Below are 16,672 nucleotides of genomic sequence, written 5' to 3' on the forward strand. Positions count from 1 at the left end.
AGTAAATGGATCAAAAAATAGACCCAGGAACTAAGACCATAACTCTGGAAGTCATCTTGATTCCTCCTTTCCCCCACATTTCCAATCTGTCAGCAAATCCTATCAATTCTGCGTGTAAAATATTTCTCAAAGACAAACTCTTCTAGCCGTTTCCTCTTCCCCGTTGTATTCCTGAACATTTGCTCTTTTTTCCTCTGCGTTAATTTCTTGCCTTTTTATCCATTCTTCATATTTTAGTTAACATGTTATTTTCAAGAATTTTTTGAGATTAAGTTCAGATTTGCAAAAACTTTTAAATATAATACCACTATTCCCATATAATCAAATTTACCAGATGTTAATATTTTACCACACTTACTTTATCATGTCTATCAATATATCCATTCATCTATGTATACAATTTATTTTCTAAAAAAGCTGAGAATTCCAGTCCAAAATCAAACATTGTATTGGTTGTAATGTCACTTTAGTCTCCTTAAATGTGGAGTTTCTGTCTGTATCTCCATGAGCTCGATACTTTTGAAGAGTAAGGCCAGTTAGTTTGTAGTATATATTTAAGTTTTATATAGTAAGATTTAGGTTCAGGGCATGCATTTTTGGCAGGAATACCACAGAAATGGTGGGTTTTTTGGTTTTTTTTGGTTTTTTTTTGTTTTTTTTTAGAAATGGTGGTTCTTATTGGTACATCAGATCAGGAGACACACAAGATCAGTTTGTCCTATTACTGGTGATGGTAGCTTTGATCATTTGGTTGAAGTGTTTTCCAGGTATCTTTACAGTAGAGGGACTATTTTCCCCATGCCAATGCTAAGGTATAGTGATAAAAACAGGATCTCAAAGAGATATTTGCACATGTTCATTGCTCCATTACTTTTTTTTTTTAAGATTTTATTTATTCATTTGACAGAGAGAGACATATACAGTGAGAGAGCACAAGCATGGGGAGTGGGAGAGGGAGAAGCAGGCTTTCTGCTGAGCAGGGAGCCCAATGCAGGGCTCGATCCCAGGACCCTGAGATCATGACCTGAGCCGAAGGCAGACACCCAACAACTGAGCCACCCAGGTGCCCCTGCTCCATTACTTTTAATAGCCCAAAGGTAGAAGCAACCCAAATGTCCATTAATAGATGAATGGATAAAGAAAATGTAATATAGACATAAAATTAAATATTATACCACCAAAAAGGAAGGAAATCCTGTCACAAGCTATAATATGGTTGAACCTCAAAGACATTAGGCTAAGTGAAATAAGCCAGTCATAGAAGGACAGATACTATATGACTCCCATGATAGGAATTAGCTAAAATAGCCAAAATTGTAGAAACAAAATGTAGAAAGAGGTTTGCCAAGGGCTGGGGAAAGGGAGAGAATAAATCAGTGTTTAGTGGTATATACAGTGCATATAATGGGTTCAATTGAAAGATGAAAAATTTCTAGAGATCTGTTGCACAACATTCATATGTATACTTAAAAATGGTTAAAATGATAAATTTAATGTTATTTTTTTTACCACAATAATAATAAGATGGCCAGAACATTATGGGAAAAAAAGTGTTTATCCTCAGTGGTAATTATTTGTTTACTCATTTATTTATTTATATCAAAATAGTTTCAGGGATCTTACTTTATCTATAGATTATATTACTGTATTTAATAATTGTCCCACATTTGACTAGTGTGAGCTAAGCCCCATCTAGCTGGTTCCTGAATACTTTTGATAAATCTCCATTATTCTTTTTCTTATTTTCTGGGTTCTGGGCTCATCTATCCTTTCTTTTCTGAAGCCCTGTCTCCTAGAAACCAAAATTTGAGTGCTTGGTTTTGTGGAGTATTATTGCTTCTAGGTCCTCTCAGTGGATAGAACTAGGAGGTATATTATTCTGTTAGACCAGTTTATTTCAATCTTCTCTCATTTTTTTACCCATTAATTTGCTTTAGGAACACACATGGAACCCCAAATTTAGGTAATAAAAATAAGCTTATTGTATAAACGTCATATAAAAAATTAACATGACATTTACAAAACTAGTAGTATAAGTCTACAGTACATTATTGGAAACTCTTGGGACCACATGTATTTTGGTATTTAATTATTTTCAGATTTCATAAATGTAATACTTACATTACATAATATACTCAGTAGGGTAAGGGCAAAGCCATGTAGCAAAATGTTAATGTTTTATAGCAAAGCATCACACCAAGTGGGATTAAGAAAGATAAATTTCATTTTTGTTCCGGTCAGATTCTACCATTAGATAGATTTGCTGTGAACTCTTGAAGAAATTGAAGTCTTTGGATTTAGGAATTCCAGATAAGGGATTGTGAAACTATAATCATATGTTTTTCTACAAGAATTTAATGCAATATTTCTCCAAAATTTGTTTATCTAGTTTATTATATCTAGTCCATTTCTTTGTAGTAGCTGTTGTTTTTATTTCCAATTGGAAGTTCTAACTCATAATTGAGGTTATTGGGAACAATAGAACTATTTATTCGTGTAATTATATCCTTCATTGTTATATACATCAATTAGTTCATAATCACTAATTACATGTTTTGCCCAGTCCACATGTGTGGCAAAACAATGCTCATGTTTACCACACCATTTCCTCTTCCTAAGTGCACAGGAAGACTATATTTCCCAGCATCCACAGCAATTACCTTTGGAGAACATGACATTGCCAGATAATAGAGTATAGATGAAAATGAGGGGAGCCATTTTGAAGACAAGCTCTGAAAAACATCCCATGTGACACTTCAACTCTCATTTCCTTTCCCATAGAAATCCTGGATACCATGTGTTCCAGATCATATGGCATACAGGATGGAGGAAGACTGACCTGTGATGTGAGTGAATAGTGTTTTATTGTGTTAAGCCGCTGTGATTTCAGGGATATTTTTGTCGTATCAGCACAGCTTACCAAATAATTCTTCCCCAAATAAAAATCCATCCTCTCCTGGCATGAGTTTTTAGCATAGAGCAAAAATTCATCAAGCCATTCTCTTTTAAGTATGACCATCATGTATATCACAAGTTGACTTTTAGGTTATGTGTCAATGGTTTTGTCCCACTGCAAATTGAAATGTTAACCGGTAAGTTCAGATGATAGTAATTGCCTTTCAACATTGCATACCAATGATATTGTGCAAAATCCAGTAGTGTCCCTTGCTTGATCAAGACATCTGACTAACAGCTTATTTAGCTTTCTTTTCTCACCTTGAGTTTCCATAACATGTCTCAGCTTCCCTGCTCCAGGATTTACTCCAGAACACTGGGATCTTGTTTGGCCCAGTCACAACAAAAGCCCAGGAGTACAGGAGAGTTAATGCCCCATGGAGCAACTCAGCTGCAGGATGGTGAGTTCATGGATGAAAATCTAAATCTCTTATCACTTTGAAGGGAAATTTTGAGGTGTATTCTTTTTTTTTTTTTTAAGATTTTATTTATTTGCGAGAGAGCATGAGAGAGAGAGCATGAGAAGGGGGAGGGTCAGAGAGAGAAGCAGATTCCCCATGGAGTTGGGAGCCTGATACAGATCTCGATGCTGGGACTCTGGGATCATGACCTGAGCTGAAGGCAGCCACTCAACAACTGAGCCACTCAGGCACCCCTCTGAGGTGTATTCTACACAGTTCCTTAGCATATCCCCAGTAGAACAGAGTTCTACTTTCTAGAACAACAGCCAGATCAATAACATACTCTATGTGGGCTTTCCTCCAGAACCTCTTCACCTCCTCAATCTTTCTGCTTTCACATTGTGGCTTCCTGGGATCATGCCCAAATTTATAAACTGTTTTAGAGAAACCAAACTAATTCAAAATTTCCATTGGAGTGCTGTCTTTTGTGAATTTGTTCTATAAAAGCAATCAACTTGATTCCCAGTTGATTAGAAAGGAATTACATATTGTTTGAAAATGGTGCAAAAACAAACAATACATTAGTTACTGAGGTGGTAACTAGTAAACAGATTTCTGATTCAATAAAATCCACTTTAAAGATTGACACTTTCCTATTTTGGCTTCTTATATATATAAAATCTTCACCAAAAAAAAAAAAAAAAAAAGTCATGTGTTCTAGGACACAGAGACTTCTATTCTATATTTGTAAAGGAGCTCTAATCAGCTCTCATTATTATTTTGAACTGAAGGGAAATCTTCAATCCATGCTGGGGATCTGAGCTCTCTAAAAGGGTTGCTGGTGGAGAGGAAGCAAGATTAGGCAAGGAGGTCATCCAACTGCAATGCAAACTTGAGGCTCTCAGCCAACCTACCAGGGAGCTCCAGAGTAAAGATTTCCCATTAGAGGAGTCCTAGGCCCTAGTACTGACACCATGCTCAGCCATGGCAAGAGGGTGGCTGCCCAGGAAAAGTTCCTCTGTTCAAAGGACATGGCAGATCCTGAAGGTGCTAATGACTGGCAGCTGGCTGTTAACCATTCTTTTTGTAGCTGAATGGTAAATTCTTCCCTGAAGGAAGATTCAAGCAGCACATCCCCATGGCTGCCACAGTTTTACAAATATAAACACCAGTATGAAAACGACATGGCAAATTACCTAAGATGAACTACAGTCTATTAACTGAATGTAAAGTGAGATGATTTAGTTGGAGTCCAAAATGGCAGAGGAGCAGGAGACCTTAATTTCGTCTGGACCCAGGAATTCAGCTAGATAGCTATCAAATCATTCTGAACATCTGTGAATTCAATCAGAGATCTAAGAAAAGAATAGCTGCAATGCTACAAATAGAAAAGTGACCACTTTCTGCAAGGTAGGAGGTGCAGAGAAATGAATCCAAGGCAATATATGGGAAGATAGACCATGGGAGGATGGAGCCTCCATTAGCCGGCTACCAGCAAATGACAGGGCAACAGTGTACAAAATCAGAACTTTTAGAAGTCCATAGGTACACCACAGCAGCCTACAGGGTTTGGAGACTCAAAGCAGGGTCATCTGCTTGAGACAGAAATGCTCAGTCACAGGCCAAATGAGCATGGAATACTGATGGAGACCAGGGAGGCAGGAGTGATTGACTGCTTTTCCCTAAGAGTACATTGAGGAGTGGGGCCCCAAGTTTTTGGCTCTGGGGCCAGAGATGGGAGGACACCATTTTCATTCTTGTCCTCCAAAGCTGTACGGAAAGCTTCCAGGGAACAAAAGCTACCTGGAGCAAACCTGATCAGATTACTTAGCCTGGCCCCTGGCAAGGGCAGTACAGTTCTGCCTCAGGCAAAGACACTTGAGAATCATTGCAATAGGCCTCTCCCCCAGAAGATCAGCAAGAACATCCAGCCAAGACCAAGTTCACCAATCAATGAGAACTGCAAAACTCCAGTGCTAGGGCAAATAGCACATAGAATTCATGATTTTTTCCCCAATGATTCTTTAGTCTTTCAAATTTAATTTTTTTCTCTTTCTTTTTTCAACCAATTTATCAACTCTTTTAAAAAATCTTCTTTTAATTTTCACTTTTACAGTTACATTCTATACTTTAATTGTATTTCATGAAGTTTAAGAGCATGCTACTAAAGAATGAATGGTTCAACCAGGAAATTTTAAAAGTTTTAAAAATTCACGGAAACAAAAATGAAAACATAAATGTTCAAAATCTTTGGGATGCAGCAAAAGCGGTCCTAAGAGTAAAGTACATAGCAATACAAGCCTTCCTCAAGGAACAAGAAAGGTCTCAATTACACAACCTTAATTTACACCTAAAGGATCTGGAGAAAGAACAGCAAATAAAGCCTAAACCCAGCAAGAGAAGAGAATTAATAAAGATTAGAGCAGAAATCAAAGAACTAGAAACCAAAAGAACAGTAGAACTGAGCAAGGAAAGTAGGAACTGATTCCTTGAAAGAATTAATAAGATTGATAAAACCCTGGCTAGACTTAGCAAAAAGAAAAGAGAAAGGACTTAAATAAATAAAAATCATGATTGAAAGAGGAAAGATCACAACCAACACCAATGAAATACAAACAATATATAAGAACATAATATGAGCAACTCAATGCCAACAAATTAGGCCATCTGGAAGAAATGGATGCATTCCCAGAAACATATAAACTACCAAAACTTAAACAGGAAGAAATAGAAAACCCAAACAGATCCATAACCAGCAAGGAAATTGAAGCAGTAATCAAAAATCTCCCAACAAGAGCCCAAGGCCAGATGGCTTCCCAAGGGGAATTATACCCAACATTTAAAGAAGAATTAATGCCTATTCTTCTGAAGCTGTTTCAAAAAATAGAAATGCAAGGAAAACTTGCAGACTCTTTCTATGAGGCCAGCATTATCTTGATCCCAAAATCAGACAAAGACCCCACTGAAAAGAATTACAGACCAATATCCCTGGTGAACATGGATGCAAAAATTCTCACCAAGATACTAGCCAATAGGATCCAACAGTACATTAAATGGATTATTCACCAAGACCAAGTGGGATTTATTCCTGGGATGCAAGGGTGGTTCAACACCAAATCGGTGTGATACACTACTTTAATAAAAGAAAGGACAAGAACCATATGATCCTCTCAATAGATGCAGAAAAACATTTGACAAAGTACAGCATCCTTTCTTGATTAAAACTCTTCACAGCGTAGTGATAGAGGGAGCATACCTCAATATCATAAAAGCTATCTATGAAAAGCACACAATGAATATCCTTCTCAGTGGTGAAAAACTGAGAGCTTTATCCCTAAGGTCAGGAACATGGCAGAGATGTCCACTATGACCACTACTGTTCAACAGAGTACTAGAAGTACTGGCCTCAGCAATCAGACCACCAAAAGAAATAAAAGGCATCCAAATCATCAAAGAGCTCAAACTCTCATTTTTAAAAAAATTTTTTAAATTTTTATAATTTTTTAAAATTTGCAAAATTCATTGTTTGTACACCACACCCAGTGCTCTATGCAATACGTGCCCTCCACAATACCCACCACCAAGCTCACCCCACCTTTCACCACGCCCTCCAAAATTCTCTTTCTTTGCAGATGACATGAAACTCTGTAGAAAACCCAAAAGACCCCACCCCCAAATTGCTAGAACTCCTACAGAAATTCAGCAAAGGGAGGATATAAAATTAATGCACAGAAATCAGATGCATTTCTATACACCAACAACAAGACAGAAGAAAGAGAAATTAAGGAGTCAATCCCATTTATAATTGCACCCAAAATTATAAAATACCTAGGAATAAGCCTAACCAAAGAGGCAAAGGATTATACTCAGAAAACTATAGAACACTCATGAAAGAAATTGAGGAAGACAAAAAAAATGGAAGAACACTCTATGCTCATGGATTGGAAGAACAAATATTGTGAAAATGTCCAAGCTACCTAGAGCAATCTACACATTCAGTGAAATCCCTGTCAAAATACCATCAACTTTTTTCACTGAGCTGGAATAAATAATCCCAAAATGTATATGGAATCAGAAAAGATCCTGAATAGCCAGACAAATGTTGAAAAAGAAAACCAAAGTTGGTGGCATCACAATGCCAGACTTCAAGCTCTACTGCAAAGCTATAATCATCAAGACAATATGGTACTGGCACAAAAACAGAGACATAGAGCAATGGAATAGAATAGAGATCCCAGAAATGAACCCTCAACTCTATCGTCAACTACTCTTTAATGAGGCACAAAAGAACATCCAAAGGAAAAAAGACAGTCTCGTCAACAAATGGTGTTGGGAAAATTGGCCAGCCACATGTAGAAGAATGAAACTGGACCATTTCCTTACATCATACACAAAAATAGACTTAAAATGGATGAAAGACCTAAATGTGAGACAGTAATCCATCAAAATCCTAGAGGAGAACACAGGCAGCAACCTCTTCGACCTCAGCTGCAGCAAATTCTTTGCTAGACATATTTCCGAAGGCAAAGGAAACAAAGGCAAAAATGAACTATTGGGACTTTATCAAGATAAAAACCTTCTGCACAACAAAGGAAACAGTCAACAAAACTAAGAGGCAACCCACAGAATGGGAGAAGATACTTGCAAATAATATTTCAGATAAAGGACTGTTATCCAAGATCTATAAAGAACTTATTAAACTTAACACATAAACAAATAATCCAGTCAAGAAATGGGCAGAAGACATGAACAGACATTTCTCCAAAGATGACATACAAATGGCTGACAGACACATGAAAAAAATGTTCAACATCACTAGTCCCCATCAAAATATTAAGTCAGAGGCAAGATCATTTTTCAGAGAGAATTGCAGAGACTAAGGCAATAATTGCCAATTTGTGAGATGCTGACTAATAATTTTTATCCCATTCAATTCCTTAATATGGTCAGTGCAAAAACCAGTGCTAACTCCAACTGCATTTTCCAACCTTCACAGTGATCTCTTTCTGAGAAGAGATGAATAAAGTTCCTAACACTTGATCTCTAGTTCCTTATTTGTGCATCACTTATTATTGTTCCTGTTTACTTGGACTTCCCAGATCCTGCTTGATTTCAGTGAAAGGAGCAACAGTTTGTTAATTCTCTGCCACTGTGTCACAATCTAGTCATCTGGAGTCATGGCAACCTTTCCTGCTAGGACTTGAACCTCACCTATTATATTTACAACCTCAAGCTGTTAGGTCCTGAAGAACAGCAAGTTCTATTTGTTTTGGGAAGGAATAAAAACATAAGATAAATCTTTAGGAAATCAAAGAACCTAAAGATTTATCTTATATTTTTATTCCTATACCCTCTGTTAAGTTATCATGTCCTTGGCATTGGGGCTGGAGGGGGAGAGGTTCCAATGCCCCTAAGTGATTATTACCCCTAAGTGAAAGACACCTTGTTGCATACAGTGGTAACAGGGAGTCTTTTTAGATTTTGGAATCAGATTAACATAGCATCTGTGTATCCTTTGACTAACTAGTAACACAGAAATCTGCCCAGAGCTGGTCTAGCCTACAACAAGAGTAGCCCTGTGAGTTGGTCTGATAACTGCATTTTAACCAACAGTATTCACGATGTATGAAGCAGACCACTATGGTATGAGGAAACTCCTGAAAGTAGTGTTATTACAGGTAAGCTCAGGGGTTTGGATCTAATTCATGCCACCAACAGCAGGTAACTGTTCTCTTTTTGAGTAACAGCTCTAGGCTTGCTCATAAAAACAAGTATCTGATCATGGAACCAAGTAATTATGTAGCCCAGGCCATCCTTCATAAACAAGGTATCATCAGATCCATAACCAAATCTACCTTAAGACCAAGTCTACCTTAAAACACTCCAGGAAAGAATATATAAAAGAACATATTGAGACATGCCATAAGGATCCAGCATTATTTAAATGGGTTGCTCACCTGGAACCCAGAGCATAGATATGTTCTGTATTTATAGAATATGCTTAATAAAATCTTACTGAATAAAGAATGACCACATGAACCTGTTCCTAGCAACAGAAGATTCCTACAATATAGAAGGCAATCAAATATTTTCTGAAATAAATTTTACCCAACATTAAGCTTCATTAATAATATTTATTTTAAAGGTCCCTTTTTATTTGTAACAAATATAAAGTCATCAATGTTTTACAAATTGTCAAAAATGCTTTAAGTACAAAAAAAAATACATTAGTAAAATGAAAGTTATATTGTATTATTCGCTACAGACTTAATACTGTCGACATGCACACCATATTTCAGAAAAGCTCATGCATTAGTGGAAAAGAGAAGAAATGAGATATAACTGCTATGCTGGCTGATTACAAATTCATTGCTTCAGTCAGTTTCCTTTCTTCAGGGATACCATTTACCTGGAGTGTGGAAGAACGAACATGTGCATGAGTTAGACAGGGTGCAGACACTTAGATTTTGAGCGAAACAAAATATGACAAGGAGTAATTTTCTATCTTCTTAATGCAATTTAAAGGAATTATGTTGACATTCTTTCTCTGTATTAAAAGAAAGAAAGAAAGAAAGAAAGAAAGAAAGAAAGAAAGAAAGAAAAATTCTAAATCAGTCCTTTCCTTCTTAGGCCAAAGCCGTTAATGGTTTGTACCTCTCAGAAGGTATGGTCTGAAAATTCCTCCCACAGTAAACAAAAAGAATGGGGTTGACTGCAGGACGTAGGACTGTACCTTTTAATCGTGGCTTTTTAGAAAATATCGTGTGGGCTGGAAGGGCAAAGAAAATGAGAAAACCTGAAGGGGCATCAAACCTAATGACTTGGGCCTCGTCCAAAAGGCAGTGCTATTGTTGGCCTGTAACTGCTCTATTATCCCAGCGAGAGCTTAAGTCCAGGATTACAACACCAGCAGCTAGTTTATTTCTTAAACTTTTGGTGATCATTTAAAAAAAAAAAAAAAGAAAGAAAGAAAAGAAAAAATTAACTAAATAAAACAAACTTCAAAATATACTCTTCCTGCAAATTCCATATGAGTAGCTACAAATAAAATTACTTGGTATCCAAGAGACAAACCCTGTGTTTAAATTGTCTTCATAAAGAAAACTGTGACCTCGCATAGTGCTTTGAGGTACTTGGAAAGAGCAAATTATGATTTCAAATGTGGGTGCCTCTTTGTGGTACTGGGATGACCAGGAAAAGCTGTTGTACCCAGGAAAATACATAAAGAGCACTAAGTCCGTGGATGTGCATACAGAGCAGAATAACTTGGAAACTGAAAAACAAATTATTTTTCATTCAAACAAACAGAATGGGAATAAGGAATGTAACCTGCCCATTCAGCTCTTCTCTCCGGGAAGCAAAACTCCACTTGGTTGTACGTTTATCAGAGACAGAAACACAACAATCTATCATAATTACAAAAAAATGCTAGGGTGGTCTCTCTCCCTTTAGCACTTAGATACTTTGGGGACTCATCGAAAACAACAATGACAAGAAGAAAACAACCAAGAAGAGATAGTGCACTTTAGTCCATAATGTGGTCCAAATTACAGAAAAAATATAAGAAAACACGGAGGTAATAGGCTATCGCATTAACTAAAAAGGAGATCAAAGCTTCCTTGACTCAAGAAAAACGCCTGCTCCCCAAAATCTATTTCAGAAAAATAATCTAAAAAATTGGGTGGAACAACCTAAATATCCCCCAGGGAAATTCTTTGGCTCTTACCCCATTTGCTCAAGCATAAACTGTCCTTGTAGTTATAAATGCTGCCTATTACTAAAAACTAGCACATTAACAAGTCTACTTGCTGAAAATCTATACCGCTATCAAATATGTCTCTCTAATATCATCTACTCAGGCTCCCTTATTTCCTCTAAGGGACAATAAGTAAAATCTGGATTTTTTAAACACACAAATAAATTATTTACTGTTTTACTAGAAACTGTCTCCCTTCTACTCACGCCTTGCATGAAATAATTAAGAATCAGAGGAAAGGCATCTTAGAAGAGTTAGAAGTTTATGAATTTAATGAAGGAAATGTAGAAATATTCCTTTAAATGTTTTCTTCTTAAAAAAACAAAAAACAAAAAACCAGGCAATTAGTGCTAATAGGGATTTGTTTTTTGTCTTTGCTCTTTAGGTAACAGATATTTTATAACTAAGTTTGTTCCTTCATCAATCTCCTGAATGCTTACACAGTAGCACCATGACATCAATATATTGAACACCCTTGTTGAAACATGTTAGCATTTAATTAAAACAAGTGATCAAAACTGTAGGGGAAAATTCTGATAAACATTATCTCGTAATTAAAATCTGGAGAACAATTTTATTATACTTGCCTCAAATCTTTGAAAAGTTGTCAAACGAAAATCTCCTTAAATTCCCGAAAGCAGTAATAGAGAAAATAATTTTTGAATGAAAACATCCAATAAATTTCTATATGTGCCTAAAGTTTTTAAGAGACTTACTTAATAGCTTCCCTACTACAATACCACTATTCACACTCAGAATTCCACATCCAACTTACATTTTTAAAAATTCTCTTGCTTTTCCAAGAGAGCCACAAAAGGCATTACTGGTTGCCTGGCAATTAGAACTAGGAATCAACCACTAATTAGAAGACAATCATGAATAAGTTATCTACTTGGTACCTAGATGAATGAAATAATTGGCTGTGGAAATTTTTTAGGGACACTTGAAAGAAATAAACTTAAAGCAAGTCTTAGGGAAATAGAATAGTCAAGGGAGAATCATCCGCCATCTTGTTGTCACCGGTCATGTTATAACAGCTTTTTAAAGTGGCATTAAAACCAGGCCAACCATTTCTCATTTATCCCCCTGAAGCCTCAGTGATTAGTCACAATGGTTTCCTTTTGTAAGAGTCAGTTTCAAGCTGCTCACTTACTGAGACAAATCCTGGATGCATCCAAGCTAAGATCTTTCATACCAAGGGGAAGAATAGGGAGCTTCGCTGAAGGAAGGGAATTTTATTCAGTCTTCCTTAATTAGACAGGACCTCCATGGATGCTTTTGCTCTAAGATCATTTACCCTGTGTTTATCACTCTGATGCCAATCTATGCAATAATCTAAGCTATTATTCTGAGGTTCTAACTCTGATTAAGGAATGACACAACTGTTTTGCTTTAGTCAATGCAGCTAAAGGTTCATAAATTATGTGGTACTATAATAGTCTCTTAATCTGTTAGCTTCATACATTAATATCAACTTACTACTTTTAGTACTTACCTGTAGTCTGCTGTTGGGGAATCTGAGTCTGATGTGGCAAGTTCCTAGAAATGATTGACATTTTTGAGTAAAACGGTGTTTGTTTATACACATACAAACAGACAGCAGCAGACCTACTAGAATGAAAAATTTTATACCTAAGAAGATCCCAGAAATCATCTAACCCAGCCTACCACCATGAGTTCATGCATGAGAAACCTAAGGTCTGAGGAAGATAAATAATAATATTTGATAACATTCAGAAAGCTCCTACTGAACACTATGCTCTACCTCACAACAACCCTATGAGGTAGGTATTATTTTTCCCAACTTACAAACAGGCTTAGAGGTCCAAGGCTACATAGCTAAGAAGTGGCAGATAAAGATGTGAACCCAGGGACCCCAGGGCTTGCACTTAGAACACGTACACTTTTAGATCCAGGTCTAGAACATATAAACACACTCACACCCTCTCCCCGAACACATACATACCCATCTTCATTCATTATGCCAAAACTATGCTCTTCTATCCCTGCCCAGGCAATGACACTGGCCATCCACCCAACTGTACTAGTGAAGATGCAGAAGTCATCATCGACCCTCCCCTCCTTCCCTTCCTACATCCCAATCTTGGGAACTCTGGACGATGCTCCTCAGTCTCTCTTTGTATCTGTCCTCTTCTTCCCACCTGTGTTAGTTGAAGCCATCACCCTTTCTTACTTGGAACTTTGCAACTGAACTGAATTTTTTCCTTAGTTCCATTCTTGCTCCCTTATGATCAGCTGTACACATTGTTCTCAGATAATCTTCTAAGACACAACTCCAATTACGTCATTCAAACAACACACATTTCATTACTTCCTTATGAAAATTAAGGAATATCAGTATATTCAGTATATCGGGTCCCTACCTGGAGCTCCCCCCACTCTGACTGCCTGAAATAGAACCACTGGCATCATGGCCATGACTATCTCTTGTACCCAACTGCTCCCATTTGTGCTTGCAAACTCAGTTTAAAGTTTGTTACAATGAACACGAGTTACTCTTATAACTTAAAACTATCCCACAAGGAATGTTAATAAAAAAAATTTTAACTTATTATTTGTTTTAATTAAAAAATATCTCAAGTACCACTTGTTCTAGCCTCCTCACCCTCAAAGCACTGCCTCCCTACTAGGTTACCATATAGTGTGGTTTCATACACATGCAGATAGTTGTTGTATTTCTCATCACATCATGTTTCTTGGCCCCAAAGTGCCTTACCAGTAAGAACCCCCTATTTTGTTCAGTCTTCCCAACAGTAAGCATGTAATAAATAGATTTTGAATGAACACATGCACAACTGCAGATAGTTAGAAAGATTCACATAAAATACATACATTTATTAATGTTCATACTCATTTAGTTTCAAATTTTAATATTAAAATTCATTTGCAAAAAAGTACAGTTTAGATTCTGTACTAGGAGTCAGCCCCTTGCTACAGAGTAGGGCTAGATCCAAGCCAGGAGTTTTCAGTTTTTTTGTTTCTCTTCAGCAGTGGAATTCCTTTTAATTGAAATCCTAAGCAGAACTCTTGATGTACAAAAGAGATAAATGTGAGGTTGCCTGGGTTGAAACAAGGGAGCCGGAATCCCGCCTGCTTTGTTTCTTTTGCCCCACATGCTGGCCCCTAAGGCATTTCTAAGAAACCTCCAAGAAACAGAGTTTGAAAACCACTGATCTGAATCATTTCAGCCAGGCAAATATTAGGTTCGAAATACAACAATCTAAAGTGGAAGGCTATATATGCTAAATACTATTTATACCCTTAAATTAATCTATGGGAATGTTAATGACTCTGAGTAATATTTTTAGACTTTCAGCTCTATTTTAAATATATTATTAAGGAAATAGCAAAATCAATTCTAATTCAATTCAAGGAAGTTACTTAATAATTCACCCCAATAATTACATTCTTGTTTGCTATTACCTATCAACCCTACTTATCCTTGTGTGAAATTATGGAGTGTTTTATTTTCCTGTTTATTCTTTCAGTACTTCACACAATGTATTTATACTGGTTTTGATTATGGAAGAAAAAAGATTAATTTATAAACCACAGAAGAAATAAGTTCTAGATTTAAAGATGGGAAAACAAACATCTTTAATACAGAAGTCAAAAAGCAGTTTCATGGGCATTTGGGAGGGGGGTTTTTGTTTTAACTTCTCAGGTACAACTAATGTGGGCCTATCTATTCTATATTAAGAGACTATTAAAGCACATACCACACAGACACACACAGACACAGACACACACACACATTCATTTGCCATCACCTCTAGCTCTACCTAGCTGATTAATGGGTTAAATCGATACATTTTGACAAAACAAAAATACTGAAGATGACAAGGAAAGCCTTTCAAAAGCCCCAAATCAAGGACACACCAAATTCAAAATCAATATTTGGCCAGTAGTTGGAAGCCCCCTCACTCCCGTTGGCCAGCCCAACTTACTCTTCTGTGGAACACAGTTTGAAAACCACTGATCAAAGTCAATTTCCACCCTGTCATTTCTTCTCTAGCCCCTGATTTTCTTTCTCTCCACTACACCACTAAACTGTATAAGCAGGAATGGGCTTGGCGAGGTTTGAGGAGAAAGCGTTGGTTGAGAAAGTGCCACACAGAAGGTAGCAAGAAATCTGGAGATCTGTGAGAAAGCAATGGTATGACTTGGGTTTAGGAATTTAAAATTACCTGCAGTGCATGTCCCAACTGTTTATTTCAATGATGTACGTGCACTATTTGCAACTTCAACTGCAATATGGATAAGTTCTATGAAAGTGCTTCTATGTATTCAGTATGTGCAAGTCAGTATGACTTTAATCTTTTGGGAGCCTAACAGGGTCTTTTGTTTTTCCTATCTTTTGGGGGGCTCGACAAGAAATGTGTGGAGTAGCAACATCCCTAGCATCTCCAGGGTGGGCAGACTTGGTTCTGTTTTCAGAACCAAGTGCAGGTGAGCCCGTGCATGTGAGAGGGTTCAAATGTCCATGATAGGCATACTTGAAGTGTGAATTCCACTGATAAATTGAAGGGAGGTACCTCATGAGAGCACTGCTTCTGAGATACTAGAGACTCCCAATTCCTAAGAATGACCCTGTTGCAGTCAAGCAGACTGGACAGTAAGAAGCATTTCCACCTTCAATGAAAACACACCGCTAAAGGCAATTACACAGGAGAGTGGGGCTGACTTCAAATGGAGGTACACTAATCCTTCAATGAAAGGACCTCTATAAAGTCATACAACTATTTAGAATGATTACGTTATTAATGGACTAATGGAAAGATTATTATGTGTAAACCACATTACATAGAAAAAGAGATTTAAGAAAACCGGAGTTCTCTAAATTATTAGCATTAATTATTTTCTAATTGTACTACCATTAATTACATGCATTTAAATAGACAATTATGTAAATTACTCATTGCACAAACTTATTTTTTAAGGAAGCAAAGGTAATAATGTACAAATTAATAAATAAGTGATTTGGGGGGAGGACACAATTATTTATTATTTGTACAACCATTTACGGTAATTTGACATTCTTGGATCTCCTGTAGAGTAATTCTATGAGTTAGGTGGATGATTATCAACACATTAGATTCTAACTTGCTGGAAGACTCAAAAGCAGAGAAAGGTTAAGTGATTTGCATTAAGCCACAGAATCTGTGCCAGAGCTGAAAATAAATGACATTAGTTTGGCTATGCATAATACAAAACACTTCTCTTTTGAATTAGTGTGGAGTCACTTAACAATAAGGAATATATTTAACAAGAGTAGTATATTTTTGGAATTTCCCAATTATTTCAGCACAATTGATGTTGTCTAACCCTTGAATTTTCTATAATTTTTTTTTCTAACAAAATGCCAATTTGAGCCCCTTACCTACTTTTAGTAAAGAACCATCCATTATTTGGATTAAGGAAGGAAGGACACAGAGAAATTGGAAAATGTCACTATAATTTTTAATTTCAAAACCTAATTTTCACTGAAATCAGTGTAGAGCATACACAGAACATAAATGAGAAAGGAGATATTCACTTA

The 16,672-nt window shown here is 36.7% G+C and overlaps 1 protein-coding gene across 2 annotated transcripts in view; it reads right to left on the minus strand.

Annotated features, from left to right (window-relative positions):
• Positions 1-9,470: 9,470 nt before the first annotated feature.
• Positions 9,471-16,672, minus strand: part of LOC111147298 (sarcoglycan epsilon) — a 66,844-nt gene continuing 59,642 nt past the window's right edge. Inside the window, exons 10-12 of one of the 2 annotated variants that reach the window (XM_022503258.1) lie at positions 12,608-12,651; positions 11,700-11,734; positions 9,471-9,765 (exon numbers count right to left, since the gene is read on the minus strand). In XM_022503258.1, the coding sequence (XP_022358966.1) occupies positions 9,715-9,765; positions 11,700-11,734; positions 12,608-12,651 (130 nt within the window). In that variant the 3' untranslated portion in view covers positions 9,471-9,714. The remainder of the gene's footprint in view (positions 9,766-11,699; positions 11,735-12,607; positions 12,652-16,672) is intronic. The other variant, XM_022503260.1, reaches the window with a different exon arrangement.

This window comes from Enhydra lutris, unplaced genomic scaffold (assembly GCF_002288905.1).
Source record: "Enhydra lutris kenyoni isolate GAN:26980312 unplaced genomic scaffold, ASM228890v2 scaffoldscaffold16, whole genome shotgun sequence".
NCBI classification, from domain to species: Eukaryota; Metazoa; Chordata; class Mammalia; order Carnivora; family Mustelidae; genus Enhydra; species Enhydra lutris.